The sequence below is a fragment of the Alosa sapidissima genome, chromosome 16 (genome assembly GCF_018492685.1).
Source record: "Alosa sapidissima isolate fAloSap1 chromosome 16, fAloSap1.pri, whole genome shotgun sequence".
Taxonomy (NCBI): domain Eukaryota; kingdom Metazoa; phylum Chordata; class Actinopteri; order Clupeiformes; family Clupeidae; genus Alosa; species Alosa sapidissima.
The window spans coordinates 28,658,926-28,677,456 of NC_055972.1; the positions used below are offsets into that span (position 1 = coordinate 28,658,926).

General features: G+C 44.5%; 1 protein-coding gene across 1 annotated transcript in view; it reads right to left on the reverse strand.

Annotated features, from left to right (window-relative positions):
* Nucleotides 1-18,531, reverse strand: part of eys (eyes shut homolog) — a 212,863-nt gene that overhangs the window by 148,771 nt on the left and 45,561 nt on the right. Inside the window, 9 exon segments of the mRNA XM_042065147.1 lie at nucleotides 2,381-2,502; nucleotides 10,365-10,565; nucleotides 12,823-12,834; nucleotides 14,781-14,894; nucleotides 15,578-15,691; nucleotides 16,231-16,344; nucleotides 16,803-16,925; nucleotides 17,304-17,537; nucleotides 18,311-18,385. Coding sequence (XP_041921081.1) covers nucleotides 2,381-2,502; nucleotides 10,365-10,565; nucleotides 12,823-12,834; nucleotides 14,781-14,894; nucleotides 15,578-15,691; nucleotides 16,231-16,344; nucleotides 16,803-16,925; nucleotides 17,304-17,537; nucleotides 18,311-18,385 — 1,109 coding nt within the window.

Below are 18,531 nucleotides of genomic sequence, written 5' to 3' on the forward strand. Positions count from 1 at the left end.
AGAAACATAGCATCTGGCCTTGGCAGACATCTGCGCCCTCCAAGTGCTCTTCTTGTTTTATCAAATGTTTTGCTTGCTAAAGACTTAACATCTGCTAATTATCTACAGTATAATTATAAATCACCCACTGGTCGACTCCTGGTATCTACTTTAATTGTGCACCGATATAGATTGCCCTCACAACTCATGCCATAAAGAACACGAACGTCTCCCACAACATCACATGGGCCCATTCAGTGAGTTACGGCATGCATAAACATACTGCACGCCATGTTAGGGGCAGGGTTGGGGTTGGGGTCGGGGTAAAATATATTGGACACCTTCCACTACACATAATCTCGCTGGCCCATGATGGCAAATGACTGCAATGTCGCCGTGTGTAAAGATTATTACTGCAGTAGAAACATCTAGAAGAGGTACAGTGAGGCATGAAATAAGAAATGCTTTGACACATGTAATTAGACCAAGAGTGTGTCATGTGCGGGCCCATATAAAATATAATTAATATAAATGGGATTGCAACCACACGAGCACATCAGGATGCACTCTTTCTCGCTGTTTAGGGTTAGACACAGCACTTAAGACTATGCTTTACTTTATTGGTTATTGTTATTGTTGTCATTACGTTCATTCAAAAGCATTTATTGTGATGAGCAATACAATTAATAATTATTTATGTGGGGCAACAAACAAAATGATGACTGCACACTGGAAACTGACTATTTAAGTCAATAAAAGCCACATGTACACATTCCATGCATTCATAATTTGAGTCAAAGTCAAACATCGCAAAGTGAATGAATCCTTTAAGAACAACTTAAAATGCTCTGAGGACAGTCTCAACACTGGCGTGAGCAAGAGAGCTTTGTTTATGTCAAGGGAGGGAGGTATAATCAGACACGTAGAATAATGCACAGGGTATCCTGCTCTCTCTATCTCTCTTCTCCTCTCTCTGCCCCCCCTCTCTATCTGTCTCTATTCATGGTTTCATGTGGGATTGTGTGGGCAGCCATGTGACAGAATAAGATTTGTCATGCAGAGAGATAAAGGTCAATCTAATTCCCAGACTATATGAAAAGGATGTAATAACACACTGTCTTAAGCCCTGTCTCTCTCTTTCTGTGTGTGTGTGTGTGTGTGTGTGTGTGTGTGTGTGTGTGTGTGTGTGTGTATGTGTGCATGTTTGCCTATAAAGTCATTTGGTGCAGATCTCCATAAAGGAGTCATTGGACGTTAGTACACCATCAAGCTGTCCATTTACTAGGCAGACAAGTCGTTTTATACTGGCTGGTTCCACGCTACCGTGGGTGCCGCAATTTTCAGCGCCAAACTTACTTGAGTGTACAAGCGCTGTGTGACGGCAGCACAGAGCTTGTTTAAACATTTATCAAGGTATCGCCGCCCAACACCACTGGTCATTACAGTTTTATAGTGAACCTGTGTTTGTGTGCATGACTCCTTAAGTCTTGTTACTGCTGAAACACTGCGCCAGAGTAACACATGTGCTTTGTCATGTGTAAATGCAACCCGTCTCATGATGTGGTAAGAATGAATGTACTGAAGTGAGGCCATTTGTACTACAAGACTACACCAAATAAAAGAATATTGCCACTATCTGTCGCTTTTAAATCCGCAAAATCTTTCCCCTACTCGTTAAAAGAACTTATCTCCTTGTTCTACGAGACTGTCATTTCACAGGCCTGAACTTTCTCTCCAGTGAAATGCAACTAATAGCCTAAACAAAATGCAAAGCTTTTCTGACACCCTGAAAAATCTGAGGCGCTGCATTTGAATTATTCAGAGGAAATAAAAGACAAACCATTTCCTTACACCCGCTGGTTTGTTGTGGAGAAAATGTGTATGAATCCTAAAATCTTGTTTATAATTTACACAGAGAGGGGGGTGCCCTGTGTTCACAAGAGGGGAGAAAAACACTGAGAGTGAATAAAGAAAATAAACAAAAAATAAAATATATCAGAAAAATAAAACACAGATATAAGAGTATAAAAATAATAAAAGAAGGGGGAGCTGAAACTTGGGGAGACACAGAATCACCACATGGGGAAATAAATTCATATTTGGCATCATGTTGTGTCAGCATGGAAGCATTATTCCAATTGAGACGTGTGTGTGTGTGTGTGTGTGTGTGTGTGTGTGTGTGTGTGTGTGTGTGTGTGTGTGTGTGTGTGTGCAAAGACATTTAACAAAGGAAAAAATAACAGAAGCTCAGTTCCACACTGGCCCACAGAAAGAGAGTAAATTAGCCAATACGGGCTTGCTCATGTGTCGTCAGAGGCTGGCTTTGCTCATTTTTGATGTGCTGTCTACTAGGAGCATCAGCATGCATGTTCACTGAGCCACTCTCGTGGCTATCCCCTACCATGTGAAGGTCCACGCATGTTGAGTTGTTCGCACACATGTTGCTGGCGCAATCGTCGATGTCCTGTTCACACCTAACTCCAGCGTACCCTGGGTTGCAGAGGCAATAGAATCCGTCGACCACTAAAAATAAAAAACGCAAACATGTACTTACATACACGACAACTACAGTACATTCAAATACATAAAATATGATATGATAAAAACAACAACAACCTTAATCCCCAATGGCTGTTTTTATTGATGTCTTTATGTAATGCGTTCCTATCCCATGTTATGAAGCGGCTGAGAGGGCTGCTGGAGGTATGAGAGCCATTGCAAACGCAGAAGACATATAATCCTTTAACGATTCAAATCAAGTGGAGCAATAGGCGTGGACAAATTGGATGAAATCACAGGCCATTCTGGTGAATAAGAGGAATTAGACACAGGCTGATATACAGTGGATGAAGGATCCTTTGTGCAAATAAAGATCAATCTGCACTGTTTTGTGAGTCCATTACAAAAGAACGAGACTGGAAGGCCCTCAGATGTTCTTTTACCTCCCCAACGCCTATTATGCCCTCTTCAGCTGCTTCACCTTGTATCTGTTGATCTGGCTTGTCCTCTCTCTCTCTCTCTCTCTCTCTCTCTCTCTCTCTCTTGCTCTCTTTACAGTGGAGACTGATTCACGACCAGGTTTTCAGGGATGCATTACACGCCAGGCGAAAGGACAAAAAGCCAGCTCAAACCCTGTTCTTTCTTTCTTGCCATCTTCCTTTTCCCCCCATTTGTTCACTCTTTCATTCATTCCTCCCGTTCTTTATTTCTTTCTTTTTTTTTATTTTATTTCACATGCTCCAAATGTGGCAACCTGTAGGTCACATCAGACTTCCCTGGAGCTAATAGTGAGCTCGTATTGTAGGTCTTTTTAATCATTAATGGTGTTCCAAGAAATGTGTTTTTCCCTTCCTTCCTTCTCCCTCCATCCCTTAGACACAACAGCAGTACATAGTCATCCTTGTGACAGTGGTAATTGTGGTTCTTACAGCGGAGTGAATTTATTACAGGCTGAGTGTGGGTCCCAGGATTCTTCATTATCCTTAAGATTTACCACGTAATCTATGCTGTCACTTTGTCTGTGCGCGTGTAGCCGCTATTACTCTCATTAAATGCTCTGGGTCCTGGGTGGCAGCGGCATTAGTCTTCCCTGCGCTGAGAGGGGAGCGGGGGCTCGGGTGGCGTGGGGTGCCTATCCCCGCGTCTTCCCCTGCGCCTGCTGCCCAGCACAGGGGCCGCCATCCCCAGGAAGCCCCAGCCAGACCGGAGAGGGGGGGAGGGGGGTGGGGGGATAGATGGGGAAGAGGAGGATGGGAAGAAGGTAAGACACAGTGGAAGGGAGGAGGAATAGAGAGTGATGGGGGGGTATAAGACAGAGGGGGAGGTGAGGTGACAGATGAAGCTAAATAGGTCTGAGTATTGCAGTAGGCTCTGAAACTTTTTCCCCCAATTAAATTCAATTTGTGTTTTTCATATATGAAAAGTAAGCCTGTGGGCAAATCACTGTGAAATGACATTCTCAGCCATGTTCAGTGATCCAGAAAAAAACAAAAGATAGTGTGTGCAGGTAATATGGATGTGAGTGGAGTGAAGACCACCTTGGGAGCATGCTCTCACTTCTGTCTTTTTACATAGCAGAGACCCAGGAAGAATACCTGTACAACTGCATGCTGGGCTCCCAATCTCTCCTCTGCATTGTCTTGTGTCCAGCAGTATTCTACGTGCTAAATGAGCACCGGTGCTAAATCCAAGCCATGCTATCCTGCCCATCCCAGCATCGGTTTGCATTGGTATTGTAGATCATTTGGTTAAATGATTATGCAGTTTGTTTATTAAGAGCCACCGTACTACGTGTTATGAGCCAATCAGAATGCCCGGTGACCTGGTTAACTCTACCTCTGTATGTAGGGATGGGTTAGTTATCTTTCACGTGAATTAAATGCAGTTGCTTACACACGGTGTGATCATTGACTGATAGGCCACAATACAAACTTTCTACATGGTGTCAGAAGCGAGTACGGACTTCTCGCCAGTGAGTGTTATTTTCTATCGTCGTTGATCAACCTTTGCTTTGAACCGTGCCAGCATAGCCATCGCCAGTTTAGGCCACAACGGTGCTTTCTTTTACCCGACGTGATGGCGGATGGATTTCGCAGACCCGACCCTCTCGTTTTTGATGAAAATATCGCCGAGAATTGGCGTATTTTTGAGCGGGAGTATGACATTTTTATTGCTGCTGCACATTCGAACAAGCCAGCAAGGACCCGAGCTTATATCCTTCTCAACATTGCTGGCCCAGACGCCATCGAACGAGAGCGTTCTTTTGTCTACGCTGCTGAAGTGCGCGCGCCAGGAGAAGGTGGAATCATTACCCCAGCTGAATCTCGAGAAGACCCCGCATGTTTGAAGAAAAAGTTTAGTGAAATCTGCGATCCTCAAAACAACAGGACTATGGAAAGACACAAGTTTCATACCAGAGGTCAGAAACAAGGTGAGAACATTGAATCATTCATAAGTGACTTAAGGATTAAGGCTAAATGCTGCCACTTTGGAGCCCTGACAGACGAGCTAATCTGTGACCGCATTGTGTGTGGAGTTACCAGTGACACTCTGAGAAAAGCTCTGTTAAGAAATAGCGAGCTAACTCTTGCCAAAGCCATTTCAACCTGTCGGATACACGAGATGACCGAGGAAAGTAGCAAGACGTTAGCATCACAAAGTACTGCTGCCAGTGTGAATGCGGTTAAGTTAGATTCAAATAGAAAGCAGTGGCCAAAGCCCCAGCCCCCCTCACAAACTATCACGAGGTGCAATAATTGTGGAGGCAGCCATGCAGCTAAGCGGGAAAAGAGTCCAGCATTCGGACAACAGTGTCACGGTTGCCAAAAGTTTAACCACCACAAAAGTTGCTAAACTTTTAAAGTCTAAACCGGGCAGCCAAAATAGGCAACATCCTAGACAGAAATCTGGCAGGCAGACTGTTAATGAGATCGAAATAGAGGAACAGACATGTGAAGATGGAACGTTTTACGTGGATGGTGTCGAAGCTGACCGTCATGTTGACTGGGTGAATCTAAAAGCCATTGAAAAGGATGAAGGATTTGTCACAATGCACATAAAAGGCAAACCCACTGAGATGAAAGTTGACACAGGAGCAAAATGCAATGTTATGTCACTGGACTCTGAATTCTGAATCTGCCTCGATAATTATTCTACTTTGTCTTTTATTACTTTTTTTACTACTTTTGCCTTTGTTTTTGCTTACTAATTATTCTTTATTTTTAAATGATTTTACCTTGTGTTTTATGTTTTCCTTTTATTATGATCTTTACCTTTTAACTATTCTTTGACTATATTGCCCTTCTATGCTTTTATTTGTTATTATCGTTTGGTTTTGTTTATGTAAAGCACATTGAATGACCTCTGTGTATGAAATGTGCTATATAAATAAACTTGACTTGACTTGACTTGACTTGGACACTTTCAGAGGACTTAATAGTGGCGAACAACTTGTAAAGCAGAAGAAAGCAGCTAGCCTTGTTGCTTATGGAGGCACCAGAGTGGCATCGTCACACTGCCGTGCTGTTTAAAGGAGCAGAACCATCCATTGCCGTTTTTCATTGTAGACAGAGCAGTGCAACCACTGTTAGGATTTCGTGCATGTATGGACATGGGGGTTGTGAAAATGAGTCCAGACGTCCACCAGATCAGCGTGGAGAGAAACACAGACTTCAGCTCACAGACATTTTATACAGTACAAAGACCTGTTCAGCGACGAGTTAGGAGAACTTCCAGTTACATATTCCATGACTTTGGATCCCAGCATACAGCCTGGGCATGCAACGCATGCAAAGCATAGGTGTCATAACTCCAGTCACAGAACCAACCGACTGGGTGTCGTCTATGGTAGCAGCACACAAGAAGGATAAGCAAGAAATCAGACTATGCATCAATCCCAAAGACCTCAACACCGCACTGAAAAGACCCCATCACCCAATGCGCAGCATCGAAGAGGTGGCAGCGCAAATGTCTGGAGCAACGGTGTTCTCTGTCCTGGACGCAAAGAATTCCTTTTGGCAGATAGGTCTCGACAAGAAATCGTCATTGCTGACCAAATTCAGCACTCAGTTTGGGCGCTACAGATTTCGAAGGATGCCTTTCGGCATAAATTCCGCAAGTGAAGTATTTCAGCGCTCCATGGAACAACTGTTTGCGGGTTATCCCTGCTCAGTCATTGTCGACGACATCATCATAGGAGGCCGCGGAGTGGCTGAACATGACGCCAACCTGAGAAAGGTGCTCGAAAGGGCACGGGAAGTCAACCTCAGGTTAAACCCAAGCAAGTGTAAATTTCGCCTGGACCAGGTGACATACGTAGGCCACATCTTCACAAGCGAAGGTCTAAAAGCAGACCCGTCCAAAACTGCAGCAATCAATGACATGCCAGTCCCCACAGATGTGACCGCACTACAACGCTTCCTAGGCATGGTCAATTACCTTAGCAAGTACATCCCAAATCTCAGCGACATCGCAGCGCCCCTGAGGAAACTCACCTGCAAAGAGACTGCATGGTGCTGGTTTCAACAGCATCAGGAGGCTTTCGAGCGCCTCAAATCATGCCTGTCAAGCCCGCCAGTACTGGCATACTACAATGTCAAAGACCCAGTTACCCTGACTTGTGACGCGTCATGTTATGGACTAGGAGCAGCATGTTTACAGAACGGCAGACCAGTAGCCTTTGCGTCGCGTGCCCTCACGGATACTGAGACGCGATACGCTCAAATAGAAAAGGAGCTTCTGGCGGTTGTGTTTGCCTGCACAAAATTCAAAGACTATGTCTACGGAAAGCCCACAATCGTAGAAACTGACCACCAACCTTTAGTGACCATCATAAAAAAGCCCATCCATGCCGCTCCAGCCCGCCTCCAGAGAATGTTGCTTCGCCTGCAGAGCTACGGCATCAGCCTAGTCTACAAAAAGGGCAAATACATGTACCTGGCAGACACCCTCTCAAGAGCTCCCAGCTCACAAGCACCACAGAACCCTGTTGAAAACGGTGACTATGGAGTCATGAGCGTGAGCTACATCTCCTCAGCACGCCTGGAGGAACTCCGTAGACACACAGCAGAGGATGAGTCGTTACAAAGTCTTACCACAATCATTTGACGCGGATGGCCCGCCAGGGAAAGCCAGCTGCAGCCTGCCATTAGCCATTTTTTTCCATACAGAGACGAGCTGACAGTGGAGGATGGTATCATCATGAAAGGCCATAAAGCAGTTATTCCAATCCCTGCACAAGGAGTACATCAACATTGTACACAAAGGCCACCCAGGTATTGAGGCAACCAAGCGTAGAGCCAGAGGTGTAATCTTCTGGCCTGCAATGTCAGAGAACATCACGGAAGAGGTGCTCTCATGTGCAGTTTGTAATAGCACAAAGTCGCATCAGCGGAAAGAGCCCCTCCAGCTCCACCCTGTTCCAGATCTGCCATGGTCCACAGTGGCCGCAGACATTCTTGATTGGCATGGCAAGCATTATCAAGTTCTTGTGGATTCGTATTCCGGCTGGTTCGAAGTCGACCTCCTCCGAGACTTGACCTCACCAGCCGTCATATCCAAATTAAAAAGGCACTTTTCGGTACATGGCACACCGCACACACTCATCACTGATAATGCTAGACAATACACTAGTCAGCACTTCAAGGATTTTGCAAAGCAATGGGATTTTACTCATACCACGAGCAGCCCAGAGTTTCCCCAGTCAAACGGACTCGCTGAAAGAGCAGTCCGCAGTGCCAAGCAACTCATGGAGAAATCGCACAGGGATGGGTCTGATGTATTCCTCAATATGCTGAACCTCAGAAAAATTCCCTGTGACCCAACGTTAGGCTCTCCTGCTGAGCGCCTTATGTCTCGCCAAACCCGTGCTGCCATTCCAGTGAGCACTAAACTGCTGGAGCCTACCACGAGGAACGCCAAGCAAGTCACCGCCCAGCTCCTCAACAAACGGCTCACCCTGAAGCGCTACTATGACAAGTCGAGTCACCCACTACAGCCGCTGGCAGAGGGACAAGTGGTCCGCATGCAGACAGCAAAAGGCTACGACAAACTTGGAATGGTGAAGGAGATGAGTAAGGAACCACGGTCCTACATAGTTCAAGCAGATGGGAAGACTTATAGGAGAAATCGCCGTCACATACTACCTGTGGCTGCGCCGCCATCACCACAGCTCCTTGATGACCCAGACCCTCAGAACACCAGCCACCCTACAGTGGACAGTCTCCTCCTTCACCACAAATGCCGACACCAAGCACTGTGCAACCACAACACCAATCCTCCCCCCCAGCCTAAGTCCACAGCGCACTCACCCGTTGAGAATCACGACACACAATACACAACACGATCAGGTCGCATCTGCAGACTAAATCCCAAATACATGTGAAAAAAAAAAAAAAAAAAAATTCTTCTGTGTGTAATTTCATCCCAGTTATCCAGCGTGTTCAGTGTTGTGACATTTGATGGACTTAAACACCCATGGTAATTAGTAGGCCATGAAGAGGCCTAAATGTTAAATTGAAATTTTAGGCATTCAGTTATTTGCCGTACTTGTTCAACTTATTTGTTTGATTTAAATTGCAAAGATATGTCAGAATGCCCGGTGACCTGGTTAACTCTACCTCTGTATGTAGGGATGGGTTAGTTATCTTTCACGTGAATTAAATGCAGTGGCTTACACACGGTGTGATCATTGACTGATAGGCCACAATACAAACTTTCTACAGGTATTTCCATGTTTACGTATCTGGTCTTTTACATGTGTATTTCTTATTGTGTATTCAATTTCCTTCGTTGTTGCATTAGAGATTCTGAGGTATGGGCAGAGCGGCAAAACAAAAGAGGATGCACCAAGCAGCGTGCAGCCAGTAATTATTCATGGCAGGAATATGGACCAGTTAAAGTTGAGAGGCTGCCAACTCTAATGCTGTTATATTGCTCAGATGCTGTGAGCATGTGTGACAGGTAATCTTCCGAGATAGGAACAGCACCGATATATGATATTTATGGCCGCACAATAAACTACGGCAACACCCCAGGAAGCTGTATCATAGCATGATTTTAATGACAAAAACCATAGGCTTGTCAAGTCTATTTTGGTGTGTATTTTAAAAGCGTACCACTCCACTAAGATTTACCTCAATTATTCACTACTTGGTTACGTGTAATCTTTAAACGACATCATTTATTTGATCTACGAGTTGCTTAATGATTTATGCTGGAGATGGAATACATAGGGAAAAAAGCTTATTGGATTGCCAGGAGAAGGGGACAACATCCTGCCTTGGGCTTTGACGGTATTACCACTGTCATTCATCATCCATTATTTAAATTACAGTGGCGCATTGATGCTTAATTGATCTTCTCTCGTGGTTGGAGTAAGATGCTCATCAAGTGCCTCCCAACTCCGGCTTCCAACTAATGTGCCCTGCTTCCCCGACTTCAGACAGCATAACTCAAATCTCATGAAGCTCCTTATTAGCTCCCGACGCCGTGACCTGGAGGAACGCAAGGCTGTCAGCATGGCAAAGTGAGCCAGAGCGGCCCTGACACCTCCAGACACGGATGCCGCACGGTGGCTGACGTGTCAGATGGACCCGGCTGGCCCTTTGCGTTTCCCTCGAGCTCTTGGTGCTGGTGGTGTGTGTGTGTGTATGTGTGTATGTGTGTGTGTGTGTGTGTATGTGTGCATGTATGTACAGTATGCATGTATGTGTGTGTGTGTGTGTGTGTGTGTGTGTATGTGTGTATGTATGTTCAGTATGTATGTGTGTGTGTGTGTGTGTGTGTGTGTGTGTGTGTGTGTGTGTGTGTGTGTGTGTGTGTGTGTTGTGTATGTGTGTGTGTGTACTGTATGTGTGTGTGTGGTACGGTGCAATCAGTGCCCTCACCGTCGTAGCAGAAGCCATGGATACAGGGGCTGGAGGCGCACTCGTCCACATTGATCTCGCAGCGTGGCCCAGCGAAGCCCGGCTCACACAGGCATTGGAAGCCCAGGGGGAAGCGCTCCTGGTCGCCAGGCGCCGCCACGCACTCGGCCCCATTCTCGCACGGGTTGCTGGCCTCGCAAGGCAAGAACTCGCAGTTCAGGCCTGACAACACAGAGAAGAGGGGAAGAACAGAGGGAAAAGAAGAAGAAAAAGGACAAGAAGAAGAGAGGGAAAAAACATCAGATGTGCCGAGAGACTTTCCTCACAGGGGTTGTCTCTGTATGGCAGCCATACACAGAGCTAGCTTTAGTCCACGTGTAATTAGGCTGTTGGTTTATTGGCGCTATATTTAGCATGACACCCTGCTGATGCACAGAAGCTGGGAGTACTAGATAAAGACATAGACAAGCCATGCATTACAATAACAACTGGTGGAAGATAACACACAAACACACACATGCACACACACACACACACACACACACACACACACACACACACACACACACACACACACACACACACACACACACACACACACACACACACAGAGACACATATGAACACATGCAAAGTAGCGTAGAAACAAACAGAGAGGAAAATGAGGGGTTCATAATCTAGCCTCAGATCTGACTTGTGCTAATTCATTTTTACTTCCATCACGGCTGCCTCTGTCATTTTCCATAGGGTCAACACTAGCACACCTTTCTCCATTGGTCAAGCAATTATTAACCCCCTGACCTGGGCAACAATAGTGCCATAGAGTAGCACTGAAGCGAGTGAAGGGCTATTGTGGAACATACTGGAAGATGGCTGCATTGGATCTGAGTGAATCCCTCACATGAGATGAAACCCATTGCACCTTTATATAATGGCACAAAAGGCAGCTGTATGAGTGCTCTCTAACATGTATTAATGGTTATGTGTGTGTGTGTGTGTGTGTGTGTGTGTGTGTGTGTGTGTGTGTGTGTGCATGTCATGCATGTGTCTTTTATTAAGAGCGTTCTCTTCCAAGGGGTCCATTGTTCTGTTGCCTATTGCTATGACATACTTGCACTAGCCTTGAGCTTTCACCCGTGTCTCAACAGGTCGGTTACACTTTACTTGACAGTATCGACAAGAGTGACATGAACGTGTCATAAACGTGTCATAAACAAGTCATAAACGTTTATGACATAGCGTTTCTGTTATTAAGTGACATTCGGTTTTTGTCATAACAAGTTAGGGTTAGGATTAGGGTTAGGTTTAGGGTTAGGGTTAAGGTTAAGGTTAGGGTTAGGTTTAGGGTTAGAGGTTAGGGTTAGGGTTAGGATTCATGTGCCATGACAGTGTCATGTGTTCATGACAGTGTCATGTCACTCTTATGTCAATACTGTTACCAAAAGTGTTACCAACAGGTCTTTACGAGTGGTGTCACCCCGATGACTCCTGTGTTTGTGCATCATCATGACTACTTTACACTCTATTTACACTGTCAGTTATCAGATAAGCACTCAGGTTGCTCGCTGCTACATATTCTGCAAATTACGACATTGTTAGGCTAATTGTTATTTTTCTGTTTTCCGATGAAAATCCAAAAACGTTCCACACATCGCTGAAATGGTGGAAGGCTTGTAGGCATCCAAAGTGGAAAAGCATTTCGTTTTCACATATTCGCTTAAGTTAGCCAACACATGAAAAAACTCCACAAAACACTACATTCGAATAGTATTTTCCAAATTCGAATAGTATTGATTTTTTAAATATTCGATTTATCTTCGACTTTAGACATTTGTTCCAACAGCCCTAATTTACACTGTGGACAGTTCAGGGAAAAAACTGACAGACTTCTTTCTATGGGTAATGTGCAGTCCCTGAATATGCTACCTGCAATGTGGAAATGTTACTTCTCGTTTGATCCTGTGACTTATACTTTACCCTTCTACACATCAGAGTGTAACTGTCCTGATTTTAAAAGGGGAATATAACACAGTGTAAATGTCCTGTTTTTAAAAGAGGAATATAACACAGTGTAAATATCCTGTTTTTAAAAGGGGAATATAACAAAGTGTGTCTCTCAGAGCTGTATGTACTGTAGATGATGGTGTTCTGGCTGTTTCCGGCCATCTCGTGAACAGATGCTTTTAGAAAGATGCAGACAGGCACACATCTGCAAAGCACAATAATAATGTGTGGAAAGCTTTCCTCCTCCATCTGGCTTTGAATAAAGGGGTGCCTTGAAAACCCACTGAAACGCAACGCGGCAAGTGGAAAAGTCACTTCTCTAATTTCTTTTCAGCAAAGGCAGGTAGTGAGAACTTTAACAAGCAGAGAAAAAGAAGATGCCCAGGCAACAACTTTCACATGCAAATGCAGCAGGAGGCAGAATGCATGCGACTGACAAATACTTTAAAGCTTTGACAACCATTAGGTTTCCTACCTCTGATAATTTCTGCCAAACACATTAGAAAACAAATACATGGCATTAATAAAAAAGACATCTGTTCAGGTTGCCAATACACACAAACACACATCTGAAGCACATCATGAGCCAATGTAAACTATGTGTCATCAGGTACCTGTATCTTTTCATATGTGGATGAATATTTAGTGAGCTTAAATGCATGTGACATGAATAGAGCTGAGTCTCCTTCCAAGTATCTAGATGCCTCAGATTTGATGCTAAAAGTGGCTACTAAAAATACTTTTAAGGTTGGCAGGTTTACTGTCGCTCAGCAGTGGCTGACTCACATAGCCTTGTAAAAGCCACTATCACAAAATTTCCATCTGTAGTTTATTTGATGTCTATGTCTTCATGCCAAAAGAAAAAAAACCAGCACACATGGCAAGTCAGCCCCAGAAAAAAAGCCAAGCCCTGTCAGAGCCATAAATCTCCAAAGAGGTGGCACGTGTCAGTAGTCCCCGTCACCCAGTCTTGTTCTGTCTGTCACAGAGAGATACGCTTTTAATTCAGCGAATGGGCAAAGAAAGAGAACAGCATCTAAATCATAGTTCATTCTAACTGACTGAAAGTAGTTTCGTCCAATAAAACATCACATAAATTCTGTGTAAAAAACAATAGAAAAAATATCGATGTTGTCCCCATCGCTTGATCTTATATTGATGGCCTGTCGGTTTGAGTAATGACATACGGAGCATTTTTGATATTGCTTGTAGTCTGAGAGTTGTTCAGAGTTGTTATATACTCTCATTCAACACTGCCATTTGTTTTTTCACACCAAATTCCACCATATAACCTTAAGTGTCACAAGCTCGTAACCGCTGGCAACACTAAAACTAAACATTTTTACCACAACGCCCCCACACACCTACATGCTCATATATTTTCTGTCAGCACAATAGCTATAAAAACACACATGGAAAGAAATGTTGACCAATTTCAACAAGGCAGTGGCTATATGACCATATAGCCATGACTACTTCACCAGCTGCTGGATTGTCATCGTTTGATTTCTGACCATGTAGCGGCAAAGTAACACACTATTCTTGTCAAAGTGTGTCAGTTGTCACACTACTTGACCAGTTTTGAGCAAAATAACATAGTTGAGCAAGTGGCCAAAGCGGATGCCTACAAGGTAGGTGTTTGGTGTCGTTTAAAAGCTGTGTTCAAGACATTTTGCTGATGCACTGAGGCCTAACTTGCCTGCTTCTATGATAACAATACACTTATTCAAATAGCCTAACTAAATGTTTGGGAGGATTTAACAAGCTAAACAAGTTTTATGTACTATAACCTGTCATCTTTGTGTAATTATGCAAACAGAAGCTACATTATTCAAATCTAATTCAATCTGTTGATCACGTTCCCTTGACTACTGCAAAAGCTGTTTTCATCTGTAAGTGGAAGGTTTTGTGGCTAACCTATTCTAAATAAGACCGGGCCATGGCAGCCTTGGGTGCAATTATGCCATACCATGTTTGTGATCATGGGTGAGCTGGTAAAATGCTTCTTTTCTGACCTTTCCAATCAGTCCCACTAATGATGGCAATCAGGATGAGTGCTGTTTTACAATGCACCTGATTTAAATCCCCCCTGTTTCATGAGCAATTATTTGTTTAAAGTGCATTTCTCATTCCTGCAAAACATGCCCTTGAGCTCTTCAGTTCCTTTCTACTACACCCCCCATTCTCTTCCACTCCTGCTGAGATTCTACAAACACAGGATCGGATCCGTTTCTCAAGTCAAAGGGACATTGGACACACACACACACACACACACACACACACACACACACCATTGTTTTTGGCACTTTTGTGTGTAAAATAAAGACGTTCCGGTGTGGTGCGGCCGGAGGAATGAGTTCAGACAGGTGAGAGGAATGCTTTGTGAAGTTAATTAACTTTGCTTTTCGCCTCCACTCCCTCACTGTTCATTACCTTTAAATGGAGCCACACATTGGCAGGAGTAATTACCAGGCTGGTCAATGCAAGTGGCTCCGTTCTTGCATGGGGACGAGGCACACTCGTCAATGTCCAGCTCGCACTCTGAGCCTGTGGAGTAAGAAAACAAACACATACATGGCAGAGAAAATAAAGAATTAGTAGAGAGCAACTAGTTGCATAGTAGCCGCTAAATTACCTTTTGTGACAAGTAAAAGCAATACCTGTAGCTATAATGGTTGAAGCATGGTGCTATGCCAGTGGCAGGACTTCTTAAGCCAGGTTGTAAAAAAGCAGTTTAAAAACTGCTGTAAGCAATTTCTTTAAATACATGTGCAACTTTTTTTTTTTTTCTACAATCTGATCATTGAAAGACATACAAACTATTAGAGCCTCTAGGATTCTAATTGCTTCTGTAATCGGCGATTAAAATTTTCAGCTCGGTCTGACTGTATCAACCAATTAGAAAGCTTCCAAGGAGCCCGACAATACCTCCTGCCAATTAAATTTGTGCATGCACAGCAGATCGAACAGGGAGACTGGCCACCAAAGGAGCAGCAGTGCAGGAACTGCTAGCATCTGAGGTTCAGCAGCAGAGACTCTTATCTTCCCTTCACTTGACTGATAGCATCGCTCTACGCTAGCAGTGTGTGCGGCATAGTGATCTGCCAAGTAAGGGAGAATAAAAGTCTGCCTGCTATACGTGTGTGTGTGTATGTGTGTATGTGTGTGTGTGTGTGTGTGTGTGTGTGTGTGTGAGAGAGATCAGATGAGTTGACATGCCAGCTGCTTACCTGTGAAGCCCGGGAGGCAGAGGCACTTATAGCCAAACGCAAGGTCAATGCAGGTCCCGTTGTGTTGGCATGGTGACGGCTGACACTCATCATCGCTGATTTCACACAGGTCACCTAGAGGCAAGCAGTAAAACATGTTGAATTGGGATTGCCAACGATATCTTCTTCAAAGAATTGTAAAAGTTTGTAGAGCATGTTTGTGTGCTTTTTTCCTTACAAACAAACACAACTCTTTGAAATGTTCTACTGTGATCTACTGTTTCACACAGCATGTACTGCACACACAACATTTCAAAGACTGATACTGTATTCTTACTGGAGAGATGCCATATTTTCGATTCACATCACATCAAGCAGCCTTTAAAATTTAATTCAGCATACAGTACACACATGCCGGGTGTCCTTTTCAGTTAGATTCAATGCTTCTAGTCGATGCTATGTGGCTATGAGGCTGAAGGTACTTTAGAGCCAGCAATCAATGCACGAAAAACCTTCAATACAAAAACTTCTAAAAGAACATTCAACAGCCTTTTTGGCTTCATATCTTGCTGGCTACTCATTTGAGCACCACCAATACCTATCTCCATGACATGCGCTTGGTATTGATCTGCCCACTAGGACCCCAGCAGCAGCAGCAGGAGGTGTGTGTGTACCTGTGACTCCGTACGGACAGCGGCAGCTGAAGCCGTTGAGCTCGTCCGAGCAGGTGCCTCCGTTCAGACAGGGCTGGCTCAGGCACTCGTTCACCTCAATCTCACAGTTATTGCCTCAGAACAACAAGAGGAGAGAGGTGGTGAGCATCATTAAGAGTGAAGGAGAGGTAGTTGCACTGACGGGGGTGAGGGTGGTGTGTGGGTGTGTGTATGTGTTGGGGGATGGTGGGGGGTAGGGTGGGGAAAGAGAATAAGAACACTTAATGATGTGGGGAGAAGGAGGAAGGGGCAAACGAGGTGGTCAGAGGGGCGTCGGAGGACGAGGTCGGGAGCGAGGACCGAGGACCGGCGAGTGTAATGGAAATTTCATCTGATAAGCGGAGAGTAAATAAATGTTTTACAATAGCGTGGTCTGGCCGAGGCCGCAATCTTTGGCATTGGGGGGAAAAAAGGCAAAGAGAGGTGTAATATCTTTGCAATTACTGGAAAGGGTACAGGAGAACACAGAGGCGGGGTTGAGAGGGTTGAGAGAGCTACTTCTTGCTTGTCTGCTGTTCTTTTTGCTCACTTACCTATAAACCCGGGTGCACAAAAACAATTGTAGCCATTGAGAGCATCCTTGCAGAAGCTGAGGACACCGCATGGATTGTCGGCACAATCATCGATGTTTACTTCACAGAATCTCCCGGTCAGACCTGAGAAGGAATCAAGAGAAAAACTAAACCTTGGGAAATCAAACCTTGGGTAATCCAAGAGGAAAAGCAAAGTCTTTGCCATTCAATTTTTCTAGATTCATGTAGACTAAAAAGGCATGACACAATTGCATCCGGGATTACATATGTGCTGGCTTACTCTTTCGGCCTATGTAAAAACAGAACTGGAAAATGCATGAGGGCCTTTGACTGAATGTGAGGTCGACTTTTCTGTGGGGTTTGGACTGAATGACTACCTCGAGGCATAAGCATCTGCTCAGTCGCCAGTCCATTCACAACACATGAATATTATGGGCTTCATTAAGCAGCAGACACTTCCTGTCCTTCACATCATATGCACAGGGGTGGTGGGGAGCTTACCAGGGAGACATTCACATGTAAAGCCTCCGCGGAGATCCACACACTTTGATCCGTGTTGACACAACCCGTAGACGCAGTGGCTTATGGGCGTTTCGCACAGCCTCCCCGTGTAGCCGTGGCGACACACGCACTTGAAGCCTCTCACCTGCTCCACGCAGGCGCTGGTCCCCGCGGCCCCGCACGGATTGGACACACACTCCCCCGCCGGCTCCAAGCAGCCCTTGCCTCCCAAGCCTGAATGAGTCGGGATCAAAGAGATGATTGAAGTGTGGTGTGGTGCAGTGTGCTCTGCGGCTCTGCTGTGTTTTCTGCAACGCGGCACAGCATGGCACTGAACAGCGGCAAACACTCCTTTTCTCCACACTTACCATTATTTCTCCCACATAAACCAGGGGTGAACTGCAAACCTACGCGCACCTCACCAGGAATTTAGCTAATTATTTATCTAACTCCAAGAAAGTGCAAGCCGAAACTAATAAAACTTCCTATTTCAAAGCCAACCATCCAGGGTGTGCAAGGACCAAGTTAATTCATGTCCTCTAGTATTTTTTCTCACTGATATGAAAACAATAAACTTGTGAAATGTTTTTGTTCAAAACAAATGCACTATGGTAAATCAATATCAATACTAACAAATTATGGCCTAAATAGATCTTTTGAGCAGACTTTTAAAAAAAAAAAACTAGGAACACGGTCCCACACAGCAGGGGAACCTCATGGATTAGTAAAGAGCTAAACAGTTATTTATTTATTTTTTGCTTACAAGAAAGGAAAATGGGATTATCTCTACTGGCATCTACAATTCAACATCAAAACATCTCCAGAAATATTTCAGTGTTATTGTTGAACCAACCTTGGCTAACCCAGAGCGATAAACAAATGTATTAGGTTAATGAAGGTCAGCATACAGGCTGTCAAGTAAACAATTCCAAAACAGCACTAGAATTGAATGATGATGAGATGAGGAAACGAGTTGCAACCTTGTGGGCACGTGTAGTGAAAGTCACCTTGAGTGGCGCTGCAGGTGGCATTGCTTGGACACACCCTCTCACAATTAGGAATCGCGACGGAGCAGTTTTTACCTGGAAAGAAAATGCCACTGTGGTTACTTTAGGCATTGTGTGAGGTAGAAGAGTTACTGGCATCAGTGCTCATGCCAAGGAAGAGTCTCAGGGCCAATATGTGTGTGACATGCCATTTGTCACAGTGATGGCAGTGCCATCAGGCA